The sequence below is a fragment of the Stegostoma tigrinum genome, chromosome 20, assembly GCF_030684315.1.
Source record: "Stegostoma tigrinum isolate sSteTig4 chromosome 20, sSteTig4.hap1, whole genome shotgun sequence".
Lineage (NCBI taxonomy): Eukaryota > Metazoa > Chordata > Chondrichthyes > Orectolobiformes > Stegostomatidae > Stegostoma > Stegostoma tigrinum.
In genome coordinates this window covers 23,912,669-23,935,359 of record NC_081373.1, presented here as the reverse complement: position 1 = coordinate 23,935,359, position 22,691 = coordinate 23,912,669, and the positions used below count along the sequence as shown (strand labels likewise).

General features: G+C 39.2%; 1 protein-coding gene across 1 annotated transcript in view; it reads right to left on the bottom strand.

Annotated features, from left to right (window-relative positions):
* The window catches only part of nrap (nebulin-related anchoring protein), an 87,551-nt gene that overhangs the window by 42,519 nt on the left and 22,341 nt on the right, over positions 1-22,691 (bottom strand). Inside the window, exons 13-20 of the mRNA XM_048551383.2 lie at positions 17,630-17,734; positions 15,136-15,234; positions 13,796-13,900; positions 7,526-7,633; positions 5,572-5,679; positions 4,187-4,384; positions 2,865-2,969; positions 325-423 (exon numbers count right to left, since the gene is read on the bottom strand). Coding sequence (XP_048407340.1) covers positions 325-423; positions 2,865-2,969; positions 4,187-4,384; positions 5,572-5,679; positions 7,526-7,633; positions 13,796-13,900; positions 15,136-15,234; positions 17,630-17,734 — 927 coding nt within the window. The remainder of the gene's footprint in view (positions 1-324; positions 424-2,864; positions 2,970-4,186; positions 4,385-5,571; positions 5,680-7,525; positions 7,634-13,795; positions 13,901-15,135; positions 15,235-17,629; positions 17,735-22,691) is intronic.

Below are 22,691 nucleotides of genomic sequence, written 5' to 3'. Positions count from 1 at the left end.
AAGTAAAACATGACTCCTGTTTTCCTTATATTCTAGTTCTATAGATAGAAAGGACAGCTACTGGTACTAACTAGGCTCAGTTTTGAAGAAATTCATTTCTAAGTGTCTTGTCTCCTGCAAAGAAATTTATGTTTGAAGCTCCGACAAAAGAAGAGGGAAGAGAACCCACAAAATTTGAAAGTATCAGATGTTTAGAAGTAAACACTCCATTTTTTTTCAAACTTTTCCTGTTTGATCAGCTTTGTTTAGGACGGTGGCACCCATCACTCTTTGAAAACAGTGTTTCTTTCATAAATGATCTCTCACCACCAGTGCAGTACTCACATCACTTTGCAAATCTTGACTTTTCTTGGCGTGAATAATCTGTGGAGTGTCTGCCACACTTGTGAATTTTAACGCATCAACTCTCTGTCTGTACTTTCTCTGCCAGTTGAAAGAGTGCAATTTAATCTCTGACAATAGTGGACTTGAATTGAAAGCAAGTCAAACGTCAATACATGTCTAAACAAACAAACAGTAATCAACACATAGTGTAGTTTTAAAACTATGATTAAACAAAATTATCCATCAGAATTTCTTCCCTTTTCTTCAAAATTGTTTCTGAAGTGACGACGTTAAAAACTCAATATTTAATGTTGACAGATGGGACCTGGTTTGCCACCAACTAAATAAGTAGCTCATTTTGATATTCTCTTCTCAGATTTTAAAAATATATATTTTATTCACATAGCTATAATTTGATTTTGTGACAGAATTTTCACCAGTCTGCCACTGTAGAATAAACAACAATATATTACGAGAAATAGGAACAGAAAAATTGTCACCTAGGGGCTTGCTGGTAGCCCAGCTTCATCGCCCATTGGTGGATGAAAGGCAGAACAAATTTTGCATTTCCACCAGCTTATATTTGAAGCAGTAAATGAAGGTGGAAATTCAGCTTGCCTCACATTAATATTATTGATTATGTCTTTTGCATTATCTCAATTTTCACTTTGAGTGGTTAGATCCTCAACAATCATCTATTCTCAACCATTAACATTTGATTAAAATCACAGGAAACTGTATCTAGTTACAGTAAACAGGAAAGTACTGTGGACACCCTGTCACACAAAGGCTGTACATCTGGTGTAATACAGTTCCCTTACTACCACAGGCAACATAGAACCATGTGCACAGAAGAACAGGAACTTATAAAGCACAGAAAAATACATATGAGACAATGGTTATTAAAATTGAAATCAGTGGAAGATACAAGCATGAGGGAAACCACTTGATTTCAGAAATTTGGGTGAAGAAGAAATGTGAACAAATGACTAGAAAACAAAACAAGGTGACGTGGTTATGGTGAGGGGATTAAAGGTTCATTCAAGCACTCACACTTTAACTTGTCAATCAATCTCAGTCACCTTGCCATTTTAGTTTTATAAACTCTTGTCAAACTCAAGCTTTCAGCACAAAGGTTGCTGAGGGATTGCTAAGGGGCAGTGTGTCACTGATGTATATTACCAAAGAGAAACATCAAGCCAGATTTATTGTCAGGTTAAACTGCTACACAAAGGACAAGTAATTTCATGGTCATCACGTGGCTTCACCAAAAATCTCCTACTGTTCTTAAATAAAAAAAGAATTTTCTGGGATGAAACTGAAATCTTAATCAAAAATAGGTTCACTGACTCTGTATGACTACATTTGTGCATTTTTTGTTCATGCCTACGAATGGAGCTCCATCGTTTATGAATAATTCTGACACTTGATCAATCAGCCCCATTTGCATTAGCTGTTTTCAGATGAAAGCATGTGATACAATCAGGCCTCTGTTCTTGTTTCTTAGTTAAGGAAAAGCATGGAGCAATATAAATTGGTTTGATCATTTTCTGAATTTAGTATTGGTTTTGGGCAGCATATTGGCAAACTAATGCATTTAACAACTATTATCTATTAAAATAATCATGCTGATATTCAAGTCAAGAGGTCACTTCCTGAACAACTGGCATTTCACAATCGAGGATTTGAAAACACAGTAGCAGCCAATGTATTTTTTAAAATCGCTTGTGCTATGACACATACAGTATCCACATTGATTGTACTGATGATGGCACATTTGAAATGTTAACTTATCGTTCTTTTTCAAACACTGAATGACTTGCTGTGCTCATCCATTATTTTTGTAGTTATCTGGTTTTATTTCAACTGCATTTTCTTAAGCTGAACTGCAAAGCCAGATTTACAGTCCAGAAGTGATTTAAAATCTACCCTGTATTGTATTAGATCTCATGCGATGTTGTTTTGCGCAGTGAGGTGGCTCAGTGGTTAGCATTGTAGCATCTCAGCACCAGAGGCCCAAGTTCAATTCCACCCTCAGGTGACCGTGTGGAGTCTGCACACTCTCCCCATTTCTGCATGGGTTTCCACAGATGCTCCAGTTTCCTCCCATTGCCGAAGATGTGCAGGTTAGTGGATTGGCCACAGGAAATGGAGGGTTATAGGGCAGTGAGTCTGAGTGGGATTCTCTTTGGGAGGCCAGTTTGGAAGCAATGAGCCAAATGGCCTGCTTTCACACTGTCGGAATTCTATGAATCAATGCTTAACCCACATTGTGGATGTTGTTTACAACATGAAATTGAACTCACTCATGGCCTCTGTCAGTTTTGACAGACAGAAATATCTCTATCTTTCACACACACTCAACATTAATGCAGACAAACTTTACTACCTTCCAGATGTGACTCACTTTAATACTCAAACATTCAGCTGTTGGCAATTCAACAATTTTAGAATTGTTCCTGTTTGTTCTCAACCAATAATATATTATGGCAAGTAATTATTAGCCATTGCAGAGGTTCTGAACTTTCTCTTACACTCACCTCACTCAGGATGTCCCTGGCTTTCCTAGCCTGTTCCACATCTAGGCATCGTTCAGCCTCCCATCCTACACCTTTCATCCACGTCAGATCTGCTCTGTACTTACGCTGTAATTTAAAGATTAATAAAATGGCATCTTTTTATGTTGTTAGTGTTGATAAAACCCAGTTCATAAACATCATTGTCTAAAGTGTACAAAAAAATAGAATGATCTTCCATACAGTATTCAAGCTGTGTAAAGGGGTCCATCTCTTATATTTTTAAAGGCATTTATACGAGATACATGTACCTCTAGTTACAGAACTGCTGTAATGACCAGTGCAGAGTTAGTTGATCCCAGTGCAAATATTCATAGCAACCTTTCAGAATTTCCAGGTCATAATTACTTTCATGTAACCCTTGCCAGAATTGTATACAGGTAACAGTTTAATGCTCCCATAATCAAGCAGTTTGCCATCTAATGTTACACAAGCAGAATGCTCATTTTCTGGGTTGATGCTAGAAATCTACTCCACACTTGGCACTTCATTAGGAAAGAAAAGAAGAGGCAGCAACAGAAAAATATTTAAACATACTAAAACAACGTTGTAATAACTTTTAATTACCAGGTACGAGTACAATTTCCTTCACAGTAACATCAGTTTCAGTATAATCAATACAGTGTGAAGTGGAGGAACACAGCAGGTATGGCAACATCAAGGGAGCAGTAAAGTTGATGTTTTGGGTTGGCTTGGTCCAGAGCCGGTGAAGGTCCTGACCTGAAACATCAACTTTCCTGCTCATCTGCTGCCTGTTCGGCCATGTTCCTCCAGCTCACACTCTATTGACTCTGATTTCCAGCATCAGCAGTTCTTGCTATGTCCAAGATTCAGTACAATATTCTGCAATCTATACCCCCTCTGGACACATCATTTGTCCCATTACCACTCCCTTCAGTGTCTGTGTCTCCAACTCTTTTGTAACTTAATGTCCTTGACCTTCCATCCTATCTAAGTCCTTCCCTTTCATTCTTCTTCCTCCGTCCACATTTTACCTATTTAAAACTGATGCATCTCTAAATTTTGCCAGCTCTCGTGAAGCATTATTGATCTTAAATATTAACTTAAATGTTACCTCTGTACACAATTCTCTGTTAAATTCTCTCCACAGATTCTGCCTGATGTGCTGAGCATTTCCAATATTTTTTTAAAAATTAAATAAAATTAGGTTCTGTTCCATCTATACATTGAAAGCAAATAGCTTACAAAATGAACAGACATAATTTACTAAGGCACACAAGATTAAATAAACAAAGGGAACACAATTTTGCACCATGTTGACCCACCTCACTCTGTAAGCCATAGGCTTTCTTTGCCCATTTCATCTTCATGTCTTCTGGCTCCAATGTATAGCCATGGAGCCTCTTCCTATAATTCAAGTCACTGGCCAAAGCCTGGGCTTTCTTGGCATGTGTCAGGTCGACCATGTCCAGTGGCAAGTGGAATTTGGTGTTTGCTTCCACACAGTTCTTCTTATACTCTACCTATAGTAAACGAGATTAAAAATAAGCTATTTGAACAACAATAACAATAACAACAACAACAACTTGTATCTATGCAACAGTGAGTGTGAAGCTAAGGAATTGTGAGCTACATACATCTAATATAATGTGTAATTTTATGGAGTAACTTGGATCATTGAGCCATACAGTCATGGAGATGTACAGCACAGAAACAAAGCCTTCGGTCCAACTCATCCACGATGACCAGATATCCTAAATAAATCATGTCCTGTTTGCCATCATTTGACCCATATCCCTCTAAACTCTTCCTATTCACATACCCATCTAGATTTTAAAATGTTGCAATTGGAGCAGCCTCCACCACTTCCTCAGGCAGCTCATTTCATGCACACACCACCCACTGCGTGAAAAAGTTGCCCCTTAAGTCCCTTTTATATCTTTCCCCTCTCACCTTTAACTTATGCCCTCTAGTTTTGGACTCACCCACAGGAAAAAAAGACCTTGACTATTTACTCTATCATGCCCCTCACAATTTTATATACATCTATAAGATCACCCCTCCATCTCCAATCTCCAGGGAAAATAGCCCCCGTCTATTCAGCCTCTCCCTATAGCACAAACCTTCCAGTCCTGGCAACATCCTTGTAAATCTTTTCTAAATAATTTCAAGTTTCACATCTTTCCTATAGCAGGGAGACTGGAATTGCACACAGTATTCCAGAAGTGGCCTAACCAATGCCCTGTACAGCTGCAACATGACCTCCTAACTCCTGCACTCAATGCACTGACCAATAAAGGCAAGCATACCAAACATCACCTTCATTATCCAATCTACCTGCGACTCCATTTTCAAGGAACTATGAACCTACACTCCAAGGTCTCTGTTCAGCAACATTCCCCAGGGACTTATCACTAAGTGCACATTCTAAGATGTATGCTTTCTGAGGTTATAGATTACCAATATATTAATCAATGACCAACTTTACAAAATAGCCAACTTGCTGTAAATTTTAACTACTGTCTATTATATGAAATCGTAATTTATTTTAACAAAAAGTAAAAGATCACACAAAAGGGAAAAAAGAATCCAATGTCAGTTGGAAGGGAAATTTAACTTCTGATGGCTAACGTGCTAATCCATAATGATTTTAAATTACATATTGAACTGAAGTAAATAATGGGATTTTGATTTTTCTTATCTAACGTACCTCACTGCTCATCTTGGAAACCCGCAGAGAATGCAGAGTCTTCGAATCATATACTTTGCTTCTCATTGCCTTGCCCTTGGTTTTCTCATATGCTTCTTTGTATTTTATCTTTCAAACAACAGAGAGAAAGAAAAGAATTAAATTATAACATGTAGCAGTCAGCTGGTGATAAAGAGCTAAAATAAATGATTTAAACACTCTTTCGATCTTGTGGGCCTGGAAAAGATCATTTGCCTTCATATGATATTTCTCTACCTTGTACTCTGACAAGGCATCAAGCTATTTATTTAAAATAAGTTAAAATAGTAGGGAATGAAAGTCATTAAGTGTTGTACATTAATATCACAAGCTAGTATTTCTAGACTGTTCCTTGTTAGATCATGTATGGACTGCCTGGTCCTAAGAATTCCAAAAATAGTTTGATACACTTATATGGTGCATTTGAAATTGAACAGGCCACTCTGCTACGTAGCATTATTATAACAACAATTTGGACTGATAAAACACCTCGGACATGGAACAACATCCCAAAGCACTTTACAAAGTTTTAAGGGGTAACAAAGTGGTGGCGCAGAAGTGGACCTGAAGCCGAAAATAAAGTGGGCAAGATTAGGAAAGTTGAGCAAATGCTTGGTTAAAATTAAGCTAAAGAAGGAGGCTGATTGATTTAGGAAGACAATTTCAGACATAGGTGGGTGAAGACACTGTCACAAATATCTGGCTAAAGAGAACATGTGAGGCATGAAAGGCTAGAATGAGAGGAATGGAGCATTTGGAGTACTGGAGGAAGTTACAGCTTGGCAGGGACAGGTTTAAATGTAAGGCTGAAAACCTGGTTATTGGAGGACTGGAAATCAGTTCTGAGGAAGCATCACTAACCCGAAATATTAACTGATTTCTCTTCACAGATGCCGCCAGACCTGCTGAGCTTTTCTGTTTTTGTTTCTGATTTACAGCATCTACGGTTCTTTCAGTTTTTATTGACTGGGAATCAATACTGGTCAGTGTGGGGCAATGATGAGTAGAATTTAGTGTGAAAAGTAGAATTTTGGTTTATGGAGCTTGGATAACGGAAGGCGAGCTAGCAAAGCACTGTAATATGATAATCAAATCTAAAGATATCAAATATATGGATGAGGATTTCAAGCATACTGGACTGAGGAATGATAGAAGAGCATGAATATAGATGAAAGCACTTTATATGATACAGCAGATATGCGACAAATTGAAATCCAAAATTATGAATAATTCCCTTGAGCTCATCCCACAACTCAATCAATTATGCCTGACTTCTACATTAACTCCATTTAACCACCTTTGAATTACATCCATTGAAAACATTACCTGATGAATAAAGTGCATTTAAACAAAATCCACAGCATTCTGGGGAAGATATTTCCAGATTTCCATTGCTTTTAATTAACAAATGTTTCCTAACCTCCCTGGTAAATGGTCCAACTCAAATTTTAAGATCTTGTCACTTTGTGAATTGTCAAGTCTGGAAAAAATAGCTTTCAAACACCATCCAACACTTTATAATTTGAGACAACTCATTTAGATTATACCGCAACCCTTTGAAAATGTACAGAAACCATTATCTTATATTCTATTTTATCACAATGTTGAGCCAGTCAGAAACTTGCAGCCCAGATTTTGTGTGGGCAGCTTTGATAACTTTTTCACAGAATCGTGGATGCAAAATGTTATTTGCTGTAAAAACTCTCTTCCTGAAATATATTCCCATGCACATGGGAATCTTGAGGTTTACTGACTAGAATGAACAATAATTAGATGTCAGCATTCATTTAATTTTCATCTACTGTCAATCCATATTCTATTAATTTTTATTAACCTGCACCATAGTTATCCTGACAAAGAAACAAACAGTGTCAATGGAAGTGAGTCTGCACACAGTTTCAAGATAACTGATGAGAGAGAATAAAAAGCAACTTACATCACTTGCCAGCACTCCTGAGGCTTTGGCAGCTAAAAGGGCTAGCGAATCCAAATTCACATGAAACCCCTTGCCTCTATTCTTTTCCCAGAATTCTTTGTACTTGATCTGAGGACACAACGTTTACTCAAATTACACATTTTACATATATACGGACACGGAAAAATGAGACAGAAGCAGCTTCCCTTAAAAGCAAAAGTAACCACTCTGAGAAATTGCAGGAAGGAATGGGGTAATGTGTCTCAGAATTCTATCAGGAAGGCCAAAATGGATCATACAAATTCCCTCCATATTTATAATCTACTTGCTCAAGCATGCATTGCCTCATTTCTGGGGCAGCTGGGACATGAACCTAGACCTCCTGGCCCAAGGTAGGGACACTATCACTGTACCACAAGTGCCCCTTAACGACTATATTGTATATATCTCTTATTAAATTGCACTTATGCCAATTCTGGAGAAGCATTTCAAGCACTTTTTTTTGTTGACTGGTATTCACTTAAAAAAATGATTTTTCACAATCTCAGGTTGTTGCAAAAAAATTTTTACAGTGAATGAGATTCGCTTGAAGTACGGTCACTGTTGTAATGTTGGAAACACTGCAATCAGGTTACACATAGCAAGCTGGTCAGAAACAGCACTCAGATAGTAACCAGAGAATCTGTTTGTTGGTGCTGTTTCTTGAACCATAAATATTGGCTAGGCCACCAGAGAAAACTCCCCTGCACTTCTTCAAAATAGCACCACGGAATCTTTCATTTCAAATCCGAGGGGGGGGGGGGGGTGGGGCAGATGTGGCTTTAGTTTGATGCTTCATCCAAATGACAGCATCTTCCAGTGCAGCGCTGGAATATCAGCCTGGATTCTTGCGGACAAGGACAGGAGTAGGACTCGAGGCCACAGCCTTCTGGGCACAGAGGCAAACGTTCTCCCAACTGAGCCACGACTGACAATAATCTCCAGAGAGAACAGGAAATGGAATCTGCAAATTAATTAACCCAAAAAAACACTGCTTAATGCGAGGTTCGCTCATTTACAATTCATCTCAAGTGAGTTGCATTTTGGGAAAATACTGACACATGCAGTCCGTTAGTCAGCAATATTCAGACGAAGGGTCACACTCTGAATTTTAACCCATCTTATTCTCTCAGTTGCCGATAAACCCGCCCACTTTATCTAACTCCGCAGAGAGTTGTACAGTGAAACGGAAGAGTGAGTTGGAACATTTCTGGTCTTATGGAGTTCGGTTTGATAGTGGCAATAGAAGCAAATATGGGTGATCTCGGTGAAGGCAGGAGAGCATTGGCAGCACCAATCTGCCCTGTAGTAGTAAGACATCATTAATGAGCAATTCAAGGCTTAAATGAGGTGGATAGGAAGTATTCAGCTGGTTGGATAGGAAGCATTCAGCCAATTTGCTTGCCTGGCAAAGGGGTGACCAGCTGAGGCCCTTTAAATTAGCTAGTAACTGACCACTTAAGGGTCTTAATTCCCACTAGTTGAGAAATTTGCTGCAATTAAATGCCAGTCAATGGTGCGAAGGGGGCATTTCTGTCCAAAGCCTTCAAGGTAATGTCAGGAAAAAAACACAGCAAAGATCCCATTAATGGTTACGGGTTGATGGCTGATTTCAAGTTGGTGGCTGAGGTAAAAATTGACTAGGATTCCAGGGAGAAATCCAAATTATGCCTTGGGATGCTTTAATTCCTAAGTGAGGAGGCAAGGCTATGCTTTTGTGACCTCCACTGCTTACTGTACTCCTTCAGTGCTGTGAGATGTTCATTAGCTTTGGAGTGAGACATGAATTTACAACGTAACAGAGAGATGGCAGTGCCAGTGCCAAACCAGAGTTGGCAGTGCCAGTGCCAAACCAGAGTTGGCACCTATGTGCTGAACTGACATATTTGAAAATTTCCATGGATTTAGTGCATAAAGGGCTAACCAGTATGCTCAATGAGATCTAATTAACATAAAACAGAAGGTAATTTAAATCTTGTTGCAATCAAAACCTGAATGCGAAATGATTTTGCGTTAGAAAAATAACCTAAATGCAAAAACAACTAAAATGGAACCTTACCAATAAATACATGCAAATCAAGTCACTATGCTTGGATTGGGTGTTACAGTAACTTTAATTAAATAGTAGAACACCTTTTGACCAGCAAATTTGGAAAATGGTAAGTGCTGAATAGCTGCAGGGACTGAACAAACAGGAATAACAAACATTAGGAGCTGCTGTTTGTGTAGAATAAGGCTGCCATCTTCTGGCCTCTTGTTAGTCAAACATCACTTTGCACCACACCATCAGACAGTGAGGAGCTGTCAGTGTTATTTATCAGGCACTAAGTGAAAGGTTCACTCAGATTTATATCTTATTCAGCTTAAACATAGAAGCAGGCAGATGCACCTTAGATCCAGTAAACCACAAAATGTGGTGGCAAATATATACAAATATTTCATTATTGCAAAGGCTAGAGAGAATAGCTCCTGCTATTTCCTATCATCTTCACCAGGATGGGTACCTTCTGTACCTGTGCGAGCACTAGGTCAGCCCAGCTAGGTGGGAGATTGGACACTAATATCACCATGCTAGTAAAACAAAATGGTAGTTTTTCTACAATATCAAGTGGGATTCTGCTAGATTTAATACTTTACTCAGTATATTATGTAATTCCCTTGAACAAATAAAAAACGTCCTCTGAACATTCCTTTCCTCTCAGCCATGTACAAGAAAATACAGCAACACGGTATAAACATGGTTCTTTCTGATATGAAGCAGCCAGTATAAAATAAGTGGTCAATACTGTAACTTAACTTTTTAGCAATATTTTATCATCTCATTCACCAAATTAAAAATAAACTTTACGCAAGTTCCAAATATGAGGAACAATTAAACTCTGATTGAAAGGCAAAGTGATCCTGTGCTCCAAAACAATGGGAAAATTTTAGCACCTCCTACCCAATCACAACCACATCGTATGGACAGAGGCAGGTATCTTGCCTCTTATTTCCTTCGCCAAGAGAGTTGAATTGACCTGATGAGACCAACAACCAGTTTAAATAATGACTGAGTGTGAGGGCTATGCAGAAGCAGAAATGATCTCCTTCAAATATGCAAATTGGGTTCCTAGGACATCACAGGGCAGGAGTGGAACATCAACCTAAGGCTGGAGTGAGGCATTTTCCCACCAGGCAAAGGTCCTGTGGAAGTAAACAGCTCAAGGCTCTACAACAGAACCTTGAGGTCTCACCTGCCTCAGGCTTCCCTGCCCCACACTTCAATTCGAACACCTTTATTATGTGTGTGCTTTGACTTTGAGATTTTAAGGACTCCACGTCGTGTGAGCATACGTTGTTGCAAATCTACCTGACAGTTATCCTGCTGTAGGGTATGAGCTCTACACACACTCACACATACACATACAATTGCTTTACTGTAACATTTGCTTCTTAACATATATGGGCTTATTGTTTTAATGAACTAACCCACAGAATTAATCAGTCCCTGATGAGCAATTGGTCACTAGACAATTGCCATTAATGTGACAAGGTGAACAGTAGTGGTGCTCAAAGCAAAATATGCCAATGAGACCTTCCAAGCTTGAAAAGTCAACGTGAAAGTTAATCTCAATGGGAAATACATGGTTAACAACCTTAAAATTAGGAAAAAAGGTGCATGAGATAAACCCTCAATGTCTTTGTTACTGCACCAGAGTATGTTGAAAACACAGCTTGCAGGTAAGCAAATAAATCTTGATCAAGAATTCAGTTTAACCCTCTTGGCAAAGGCAAGTGAGCAACCTGCACTCCAGATCCATAAACACACAAGGAAATGTTATGGGCACATTATTAGAATATCCACAAACTCCCTACTTTAATTTGGGACACAGCAGACCTCCTAACATAATTAAAACCACTTAAAAGATATTCCAAGCTAGGCTTTCTAATGGGGGGAAACAAGTCATTAATGTTTGCTTAGCAGTTCAGAATAGATGTTTATATGGAGTTAACATATCAAGGTTAACTGCCAGGGGAGCTAAAAAGATCCATAATTCCTAAGAGCCACATTAGAAGAGTTCAGAGTCAGACTAAAATTTCTGTATTAATCGCCTATAATTCATGAAATTTAAAACAGAAGTCTACAGAATGCATAGATCACTCCATGAGATGTATGGAGAAAGGCACATTGTGATTTTACAGATGTGGCTCTGGCAAATAGAATTACTGGTGTGGCGACATTATCTAACCCTATGGAGTTTTCCAAAGAACAAAGCTGATAAAATTACAAAGAGCTGTGCACTAATCCAAATAGACCACATGCAAAATATCTTCAAGTTACAATGAAGACAATCTGGTAATCTGCCAGAGCCATATACATGACGAAGTGACTGACAAACCAGAATCAGATTGTATACATGGCGAGTCAATGAGTGGTGAACATGTTTCCTACTGTCAAACTCATGGAAAACATCAACATCATCACATTCTCTAATGTGTTTGCAAAAGTCAAAAGTCTCTGTTGTGAGAAGATAATGACAACATGTTATAGATTATCACAGTGGCAAGTACAATTATTCTACCTTGAATTCTATACACTAAAAAAAATTAAAACCCTATGAGTGTGAAATGTTCAGCATAGTACTGGAATACAGGTACAATCAATCAACCTTCTGGATGTTGTTCTATGGGTAAACCAGCATGATATAACCTGCACTAGTCACAACACATGGAATCATTAAAACATCAGAGACAACAGAAATTGCAGCAAACTATTCAAGAAATGCTCATAGAACTGATTAGGGAAAACAAAATGAAATACCACTTTTTTCTGAAAAAGTGGACCTAAAATCTCAGCTCTCTGCTGTGAACAGACAACTGAAAATTCAAGAGGAAAAGGCTGAACTAAGCACTCAGGATAAATCCAGACTTGAATACTGTCTGTGAGATGAAGAATTATTTAGGGTATACTTCTGCTCAATTCACACATAAGAACGGAGAGCTAGAGGAGAAAGAAAGGAAGTAGGATGAACTATATGTTCTGTGTCATTATTCCAATGCAAAAAATTGCTCATTTATAATAATTGGCACAACATGCATATTAAACACATCAGGCCCAACAGCAGCAGCTATAGAAACATTGATTTTAGCTCTAAACAATGCTGAAGAAAATTGCAGACCTGCAAAAACAGCTGAAAAATCAATAGCGCACATTACAAAAATTATACATCACGCATGTGGCTGTCCTTCCAGAATAAATGCCAATATGGAAGGACATAAGAAGGATCTCAGGAAAACAAAGTACCCATTGATGCAACCAATGTAAGAAGGTCCAGGCTTCAAAGGAAATAAAATGGAAAATGAAAGTTGAAGAGGTCTGTTTCCATTGGTCTGTGAATGGCACCGCTTTTCGACCCCGGCCCAAATTATAAAGGCAGCTGGCATTCCATTCCAGACAGGTTTGGATGAGATGTCATCATTAGCATTGTAAGTGTGGCTCAGCCAACAAAACAGTCATCCGCTGAGCCATCTTCACAGAGTATAAATCTGTACGAGAGAGGTGAAGAGTGGTTTTCCTGCCCAAAGGTTGAGTGACTCCTCATCATATCACTACCAGTGACAGCAGGGGATTCCCAAACCACATTAGCCCTGTCAGGTTTGCTTGCAGCTAGCTCTGTAGGTGTGCGAAGGGAGATCTCCTTCTTTCTTAAGTTCATGACCATTCAAAGGGCCCAACACTGAGAGGGCGATCCTCCAGAAATCCCCTGACCTTGCTTCAGTCTGCTGGAGGTCCTCTCCCAGTCTTACACTCTCCTCTTTCCAGGATCCAACAGTGACCCTTCCCATAGGCCCAAGGCTCCTAATGGTGGCGCTGGTATGGGAGACCTGCCAGGTCTTTCAGAACAGGATTTCTGCCATCCTCTATGCTACATTCAACCGAAAGCTGTTGCTGTGCAGGTTATGTACCTGACTGCTTTGAAAATAGCATTCATCCTCCTGAAGGAAATAAACACAGCATTCCCACTAGCCTCCCAAATGCTGGGTGATGCCCATTACCAGCATTAAACCTCACTTTATGTTAGAGTTTTAGTGCATTAAACTTACCTCCTCAAGATGTTGAGGAGAATATAGATCTTAAACACTTTTTGTGACCGTAACACAACACTTATGAAAGGTTTCGGCAACAATAGCAATCAAATTAATGTTCAAAATAAAATTCTCCTTGCAATCAAATACCAAGATCCAACATTGATATTAGGTTTCGTTACTCACATCACTGTACAGGTCAGCATTAGCCTTGGCCTTAAGTAGATGAGGAACTTCAAGGGGCAATGTGTATTGGGTTTTGGTCTTTTCATATTGTGCCCGATAATTCAACTATAAGGAACCAACAGAGGCAAAGGTTTAGCAAAGGTCAGAAGTGGGGGCATTCATCAATGATTACACAATATTCAACATTATTTGTGACTCTTCAGATACTGAAACATGCAACAAGACATGGACAATAACCAGGCTTGGGCTGACAAGTGGCACATAACATTCGCTCCACACAAATGCTAAGCAATGACTAACTCCAATAAGCATACAGACAATCTAACCGCTACCCTGGACATTCAATGGTGTTACCATCACTAAATCCCCCACTATTAACATCCTTGGGGACATCATTGACCAGAAAGTTAACAGGATTCGCATAAAATACAATGCCCACTTGAACAGATCAGAAGCTAGGAATACTGCAATGAATAACTAAGCCTGTTCACAGTCTACATGGTACAAACCAGGAGGGTGACCGTGAATATTCCCCACTTTTGTGGATGTGTGCAGCTCCAACAACACTCAACAAGCTTGACACCATCCAGGACAAAGCAGCTCCTGCTTGACTGGCACCACACAAGCACCCACTCCCTGTCTACCAATGCTTAGTAACAGCAGTGTGTACTATCTACCAAGTACACTGCACAAATGCACCAAAGATCCTTAAACAGCACCTTGCAAACCCACAACCGCTTCCATCTTAAAAGGACAAAGGCAACCGATGCACAGGAACACCATCATCTACAGATTTCCCTGCAAGCCAATCACCATCCCAACTTGGAAATAAACTGTTGTTCTTTCACTGTCATTGGGTCAAAATCCTGGCATCCCCTTCCTGAAAGCATTGTGGTCAACCTACAGCACATGGGCTGCAGCAGTTTAAGGAGGCAGCTCATCACCACCTCCTCAAGGGCAACGATGGTAGGGAAAGAAACGCAGGCCCAGCCATTAAAGCCCACACCCTCCCATATGAATAAACTAAAACTGTGTTAACTAAACGACATACAGAATACAATATACTAAATGTATCCACTGAACTGGGAAACAGTGGAGGCAACCTTTCTTGTTGTGCATTCTACCTGCCAAAAATCTTTGCCAGAGATGATAATCGATCTGTGATTAAAGAGTGTCTTTGCAATATCTCTTTGAAAATATCTTCGGTTTAGTTAGTTTCAGTTAAAAAAAACATGGAATGATTTTAAGACAATCACTCATTCACATTTTTGGCAGTGCCACCCTAGCTAATGCATGCTTTCCCATTTCCTGGTATTAATTTTGGTACTTTTGAGACTTACATTGCTTAGCTGCTGTGCATTAATTCTTGCTTGTACTATTTCAGGTGTGTCTGTTACTGAAGCATACTTCAACTTATCCACTTGTTGTCTGTAGTACATCTGAAAGGACAGGTAAAAGTTTAAAATAATAAGAAAATAAGTCATTTCAGACTGTGACAATGGACGCCAGATATAAATATCAAAAAAATTAATGGAAGAACTCCATAACCAAACAGTCTCCCAGTCATGACAGAATGGTGACATCATACCACAGGCCATATGGACCACCACACCTGTGGCAGCCATGTGACTCAGTTGCCTATTTAGTGCAGTTCACCATTCTTTACAGTTACGTTTGCCAGGTATTTATCCTTTTCTCTTCTAATGTCTATTTGGTTTCCACCACTGTTGCTGAAAGGTTTTTACAAGCTAACAATGCTCTGGATGAGAAAAAAAACTCCTAATCTGCTCTCTATTGGAGATGATTTTTAAAATTTATTCTTCAATTATGGATGGAATTTCCAGTGGGAGTAATTTCACTGAATCCACTCTGAACTGCTCAATTCTTGCCATTGTTATGACTTCCTCTTAAACTTGCTGTTCCAATGAAAGAAAATGTTTCTTCAAGTCTCCTCCTAACTAAAAGCAATCTTGGCTGCTATCATATGAGTGAGATTGCCCTTCAGCGTTCCATGGTCTTAACATCCTTTGTAAAACTAGGTGGATTTGTGGGGGCAGGTGTATAGGAAGTGGTAGTGGCCTATTTTAAGTTCTAAAAACGTTACATCCTGTGATCTCGCAAATACTTTGCACTAATTTTAACAATACCTCTGATTCTGTGTGTTATGCTCTTGTTTCTGAAACATGACACCTTAGCTTTTTGCAGCTTTAACAATTTGCCTGGCCCCATGCAAAGAAAATGTTTGATACCAAATCAAGGAGAAGTCCCAAGATCCACTGAAATTTTCAGAAACTGTTAACAATGCGCATTTGCAGTCTCACATTAGTTAAGAGTTAAGGAAGCACACATTAATTATTACTGATTTTAAATGTCAGCATTTTATTTGAGCTAAATGTGGTGTCTGTTTTCCCCCATTCCCCACCATAAATACCACAGAACATTGGCTAAACCACAGGCTGTTCTAAAGGTAAATTAACTAAGTGACTTTGTAATAGATCACCCATTCTGTTTAAAAAACATTGTCGGCAGCTAAAAATAGATCACATCTCAACTGCATACCATTCGCTATGTTAACCACACTCACACAGATGCCCTCCAACTCTCATTCCTGTAGCTTTGTTATATTTATAGATTCATATTCATCAGCAAATACAAGGCGTGCTAATCCAAAGTATCCTATTGATTAAAGGGGAAAAACTCAAATTAGTCAGCAAGTTTATTTCCCTAAAAAAAAGTTTCAACACTAGTATCTTTGTCACAGACTCCCATAAAAAGAAAACGATTGTACTTATGCCACAGCTTTCACATCCACTGGATGTCCCAAAATACTGAACAGCCAAGACAAAATTTCTGAAGTGTCATCACTGTTGTAACATAGCCAATTTGTACACAACAAGCTCCTTCAAACATTACCTGACCAGATAATCTGTTACTAAAACAAAAACTGCTAATTCTGAAGATCTGAAACAAGAACAGAACTGGAGCTCTGAAGAAGCACCACTGGACTCAAAACACTAAGTTTGCTTTCTCTCCATAGATGCTGCCAGATGTGCTGAGTTTCCTCAACAATTTCTGTCATCTGTTTAGATGTTGGCCAGAGGACTCCAGGAGAAGTCCCTTAATCTTTGAATAATGGCATGGGCTCTATTACAACATTTGACTAGACATAAAGGGCACAGTTTAACATCTCATCAGAAAGGCGATACAACGTGATAGTCACATTGTTGTGACCTCGTGCTGTAGAAAATCACCATAGAAAATTGTGTTAATGATTTTTCTATTGTGCATTATAGCAATTTTCTATAGTGATTTCCCTGTACCTGTACAACATAACGTTTGCGTTATCTAAACAGTTTCCACTACTCATCAATCATGTTACAGCCAATTTGTGCATATGAAACATGCGTTATGGCAGAACTACCTGTTCTGCACTAAAGAGGTGGATAAAAGATTTTTCTTAAATGCGTTTTGCCTCTTCATTTGCTCTAGGATCTGTTTAAACAGCTTTATACTCATTTAAATATTAAGTATGTTTGTAATTATTTAAATCATTATAATCCTATTAAAAATCATACCCAACAGTTTATACACTGTTGCAATTCAGGGTGCAGCACTGCACCATACAGACTAGAAAGTCCCAGGTTAATTCCTGAGTTTGTCAAGTAGCAATGGATCTTCAGGTTGATATGGTCTGATAAAAATAGCTGTTTAATTTCACCTCATGGGGAGCAGCCATCGTGGGGTGGTACAAGGTGGCAGTTTGAACCAGTCACTAACAGAAACAACGTCTAATGAAAAGTAGGATCCAGGGGAGGAATTATTTGAATGTCTTACGTCTTTCAACGGGACAAGTTTCTTCAGTGTCTCATACGAAGGTGCCTGGTCAGCTGCATAAAAGCAAAGCATTTTGTCTCCGTCCAAATCCGCTTTATACTTCCTCTAAAATACAGGAAATATTACAAAGTCAGTGTTTTGAAGGTAAAGTTAAATTCTTACAAAGTCAACAGGTAAAATTACTGGAACAACAATTCAAAACTATAAAGTGTATTGACCTTCTGACCCAGCTGTCTATCTGGGGAATGAGCCTGACTGTCCATACATATGAATACACACTCAGTAAAACACTAGGCTGTTTGTATATTTACTGGTTTCAGTCAAGTGAACCACTGTTTATTCTCAAACTACATGTTGCTAAGGCCCAAGCTATGCCATAGCTGTGTAATGCCACTCAAATCAACTGAACATCAAATGCTATCAATTCAATAGGACACCATCCTAACAAAACAGGGTCCTGTGGTGCACTGGTCACGTCTCTACATCAGGGCTAGCAGATTTGAGTTCAAGCCCTACCGCAGGATCTGACGGCCACAACCAAGCATCATTACACTTCCAAACATGTTGACTAAAAAACAAAATATTTCTCAAATGTTTCCATCTCAATGGGTAAAGAAATGCACTGCTTGCACTGTCCTAGATGACCTTTTGTCCTCTCTGTACCATTATCAGCTCGCACTTCCAACAACTTTGTAAGCAAATTGTGAAACCTTAACTGTGCACATGTCTAACTAAATAGATACACCTCAACATTGCCATTCTAGCAAAACTTAAACCACTTTGTTCCCTTTCTAATAAATTATACCCAAGATTAGCATAAAGCTTTTTATGGCTTAATGAAAATTTCTGAAGTAACACTTCCCTTTTGATTCTTCCTAGTAATTCTCCTAGCCGAGGAGAGGCACACACCCTGTCCCTAACCAGACACGGCAAAAGACAGGAGATTGCCCATAGGTGATTTTTTTGATTTTCCCATTACGCTTTAAAAACTCATCCAAACTTGCCACTGGTGGAAATTATTATATTTGATTGAATGAGGGGATTTTAATGCCTTTGCCATGGCAGCAGGCATTTAATCAGGCAGGAGGGTGGCATGTTGGGACACTGCCACTGACGTGCATCCATCCAATTAACACCATGGCAGGAAGGCCGTTGAACAACCTTTCGCCAAAACGGTCAAGAAAGCACAACAATGCCTCTTCTTCCTCGGGTGGCTCAGGAAATTTGGCATCTCCAGAAGGTGCCTCACCAACTTCTACAAATGCATCATTGAAAGCATACTGTCCAGGTACATTGCAGCCAGGTATGGCAACTGCTGTGCCCAGGACAGTAGGAAACTACAGAAGGTGGTGTGCAGAACCCAGGCCATCATGGAAAGCAACCTTCCATCCACGGACTCTACTTTCATGGCTCATTGCCGTGGAGAGGTGGACAACGTCATTAAAGACCCATCACACCCTGGCAATAACCTCCTACAACCTCTTCCGACAGACAGAAGGGTGCAGAAGCCTGAACACACACACAAGCAGGTTGAGGAACTGCATTTTTCCGGCCTTCCTCAGACTGTTGAAGGGACTCTAGCCTCAAATAATGTAATCTGTATGTCTCTAAGTCTTTTTGATCTGTCCATCTTTTTCTTGCTGTGATCTGCCTGTATTGCTTATAAACAAAGCTTATCACTGTATTTCAGTCCACGTGACAATAAAAGAAAAATCAAAATTGAGTCGGCAATTAACACCCATAAAAGGGCCTCAACATGCCACCACTGATTATGAACCCAGCCATGGGTGTGGGACTCACCACACACACAACATGACAGGCTCTCCAAGCGGAGTTGCTTGTGGACTCTCAGAATGGCCAAGACTTCTATGTTCAAAGAGGCTTAGTACTTCATTGAGGGAGCCAGAATCAGGGAGATGGAAACCACTGACAGTCACCCCTGCCTCCTTCGCGGCCAATCACCCCCTCTCCTCCTTAATCCTTGAAACACCATCCTCCCACCATCATTCAACTGCATCCAACAATGACACTGGGCCACAGGTAGATGTTGAACCAGCAGAAACCACTGCTGCCTTGGTTGGTGCTGCTGTTCAAATGGAGTTGCTGGTCACTGATTGGCTGGCGGCTCTTGGGAAGTGGGACCTCTGCCCTCCAGAGTCCTTGAGCCAAGGAAGGCCTGCCACTGTCCAGTTACAGTAGACCTTTCCTGAGGGTGCTGACACTGAGGCACTCACCAGTTTTCCAGTACTACCTCCATTAAACACCACCCGATAATTACATTGGGAATTGAACAAAACTAGGAGCCAATCTGAATCCATCTCAGATGTGTGGGACTGGGAAAGTTCTGCGTCGGTGTGTATCTCTAAAACTGTCACATTCTTGCTAGTACTGTGCACCTGCTGCACTTAAAATTTGCAGAAAAGAATGTCAGCCACCACTACTAGTTACACAGATTAGTAGTAATTTATGGCAAGAAGAACCATCCATGAATTGCAAATTGCCTCAGATTGCTGAACAACTTCCAACGCGCTAGACTTTATGAAAACAACAATTTTGTACATTATCTCCTGGTTAACTTCATGAAAGTACTGCATCGACTATTAATTACCCATTAAATTCATCATGGAAAATTAATTCTGATCATTAATGAGGAAGTATCCTTTTAACCATTAATGACTGCTAATCAACCTGCCTGACCCTGAACAATTAAACAATTGTTTGAAATAAAAATATACAAACAATAACAATTAGAGTGTGGGCTCTCAGTCCTAAATGCAATGAATTTATCAAACTGAAAAAGTACTGATGATTGCAGGCTTGAATATGAGAGGTTATAACTGAGATTGGGAGGGGTGGTAAAGTTGGGATTGGAGTTAATACAGGAGCAAAATAAAGGGGAACTGGAGAATTATAGGATAACATGATAATTTTTGAGAGTTGTAATGCAATGGTTTGGTTTTGTCTCATTCACACTCTCACAGTATATTGTGACTGTGCATTTTTATTTTAAATCAAGACTTAGAATATATAATGTTGTAGTAGTTGCTTTACCCAGATCATTGCTTGAGCAGAATGGGTCATGATGTGCGTATGAAGGGATATGATCAGGTCTAAGTCAACAGGTCGACATGTACAGAAGAGGAATGACAAAAGCAATGTGGAAAAAGAACAGGTAAGATTAAAACTCTTTTCCTGACATGATGCACCTATTATGTGATTATGTTACACTTACTTCAGTTATCAGTTCTCACCATTATTAAAGAAGAAATTAAACAGTAACTGCTGGCAACCATATATGCACAAGCTGGCCAGAAACAGAAATCAGGGACTTAGTGTACGATGTGCCCCGGTCTTCCAAGAGTTCTGCTGTTACATTCTCAAAGAGAAACTGGGCACTCACACGCATGGAACTACATGCAATTTGAGGGGCTTAAAATATAAATAGCAACCTGTCAGAAAAAAGTTTATAGCATGTCTATTCTAGTGTAAGCACATTTTAAACAGCATGATAAATCTTAATCACTGCCAAACATCCTTGCACACAACAAAATCAACCTTGTAGAGTTGCTTTCCTTCAAAAATTAGTGTTGGGCATTTTAAAAAAGTGAAGAAAGGTTTTTTTCTTTGATATTTTATTTTACTTCTCACATAACCCTGTCTTTCTTTCGCCCTTTATTTTGTTTCCTCTACATTCTTTGGAATTGAATTAAATGTTCCAACTTGCACTTCCTGGTGCCTCATACAGATTTAAATCCGACTGGACAAAGAGGTATAATTTGCTCTTACAGATCACAAATACCTTCTAGAAATAGATATTTAAATATTAGGTTCTTCACCCAGAGAGTTGTGAGCGCATGGAATACTTTGCCAGTGGTCGTCGTAGAAGCAGAGTCATTAGTGACATTTAAGCGACTGCTGGACATGCACATGGACAGCAGTGAATTCAGAGGAATGTAGGTTAGGTTATTTTATTTTTGGATTAGGATTAATCCAAAGCACAACATCGTGGGCAGAAGGGCCTGTACTGTGCTATGTTCTATGTTCTTTGTTCTATTTGCAACATCCAGTGCAAAAGTCAAGGGAAAGTCTGCAAGTAAGTGGAAATGTAATGCACAGTTTAAGCAGTTGTCCACAAACACAAACAAGCCTTTGAGCAGTATAAACTGGACTGCATTGTAATGTCTAATGGCAACTACATTTTGTGCACCATTTCTACTGGAATACAATTGAGTAGAACCCTTCTTTTGATAGTTTTTTTTGGTCAAGTGAAATACAGGTGAAAATTAAAATGAAGGAGACATTCTATGTCATGGCTTGTGATTTACAAAAATGGAAAAACAACTAAAAATCACAGAAAGTATATATATGTAATAATTTAAAATAAAAAAACCAAATTGATTCTTGCTTCGACAGTGGATTACAAGTTTGAAGTAGATTACAAAACTGAGAAATTGTATTAAAATATTGCATTTATTTGTACTGTGTGAAAAGTAATTTCAATTACATGTGCCAATGGCAAGGGTTTAAAATGAGGGGAATAAATTATTAGCCAAATGTTCCAAATTTGGGAGAGGCCTCTGACTTGATTTACATCATGGATAGACTATGGGACCCACACAAGCTTACACAAGTAATTATGCAGGAAGTCTGAAGTTCTGATTGCTGGTGTAATTCTGCCTTGATTATTCCATCATTAACCAAAACCATGAAGATTTGGGCCATTTGCCAAATACAGAACCTGGTTTTTATACAGATTTATTTAGGGCTTTTAAAAGCAGGTTTAAAGCCTGCTAAGCAATTTAACTCTAAGTAAATCGGTACTTATCAAAGCACTCCTGAAATTTACAATCCCTGTGACTTTCATGTCCACCTACCACACTCTATAATGTTCACAAACTCCCCTCTGAATACTCAGATAGCAATTATCAGCCCTTCCCCACCAAACCACAGATAGCTTCCATCCCTTGTCCAAACCTTAGACAACGTTCATCTTCCACCTCTCTCAGTCCTGAGCCACAGAAGCCCTGCAGCCCATAACCACTGACAGTGATTATCATTCTCC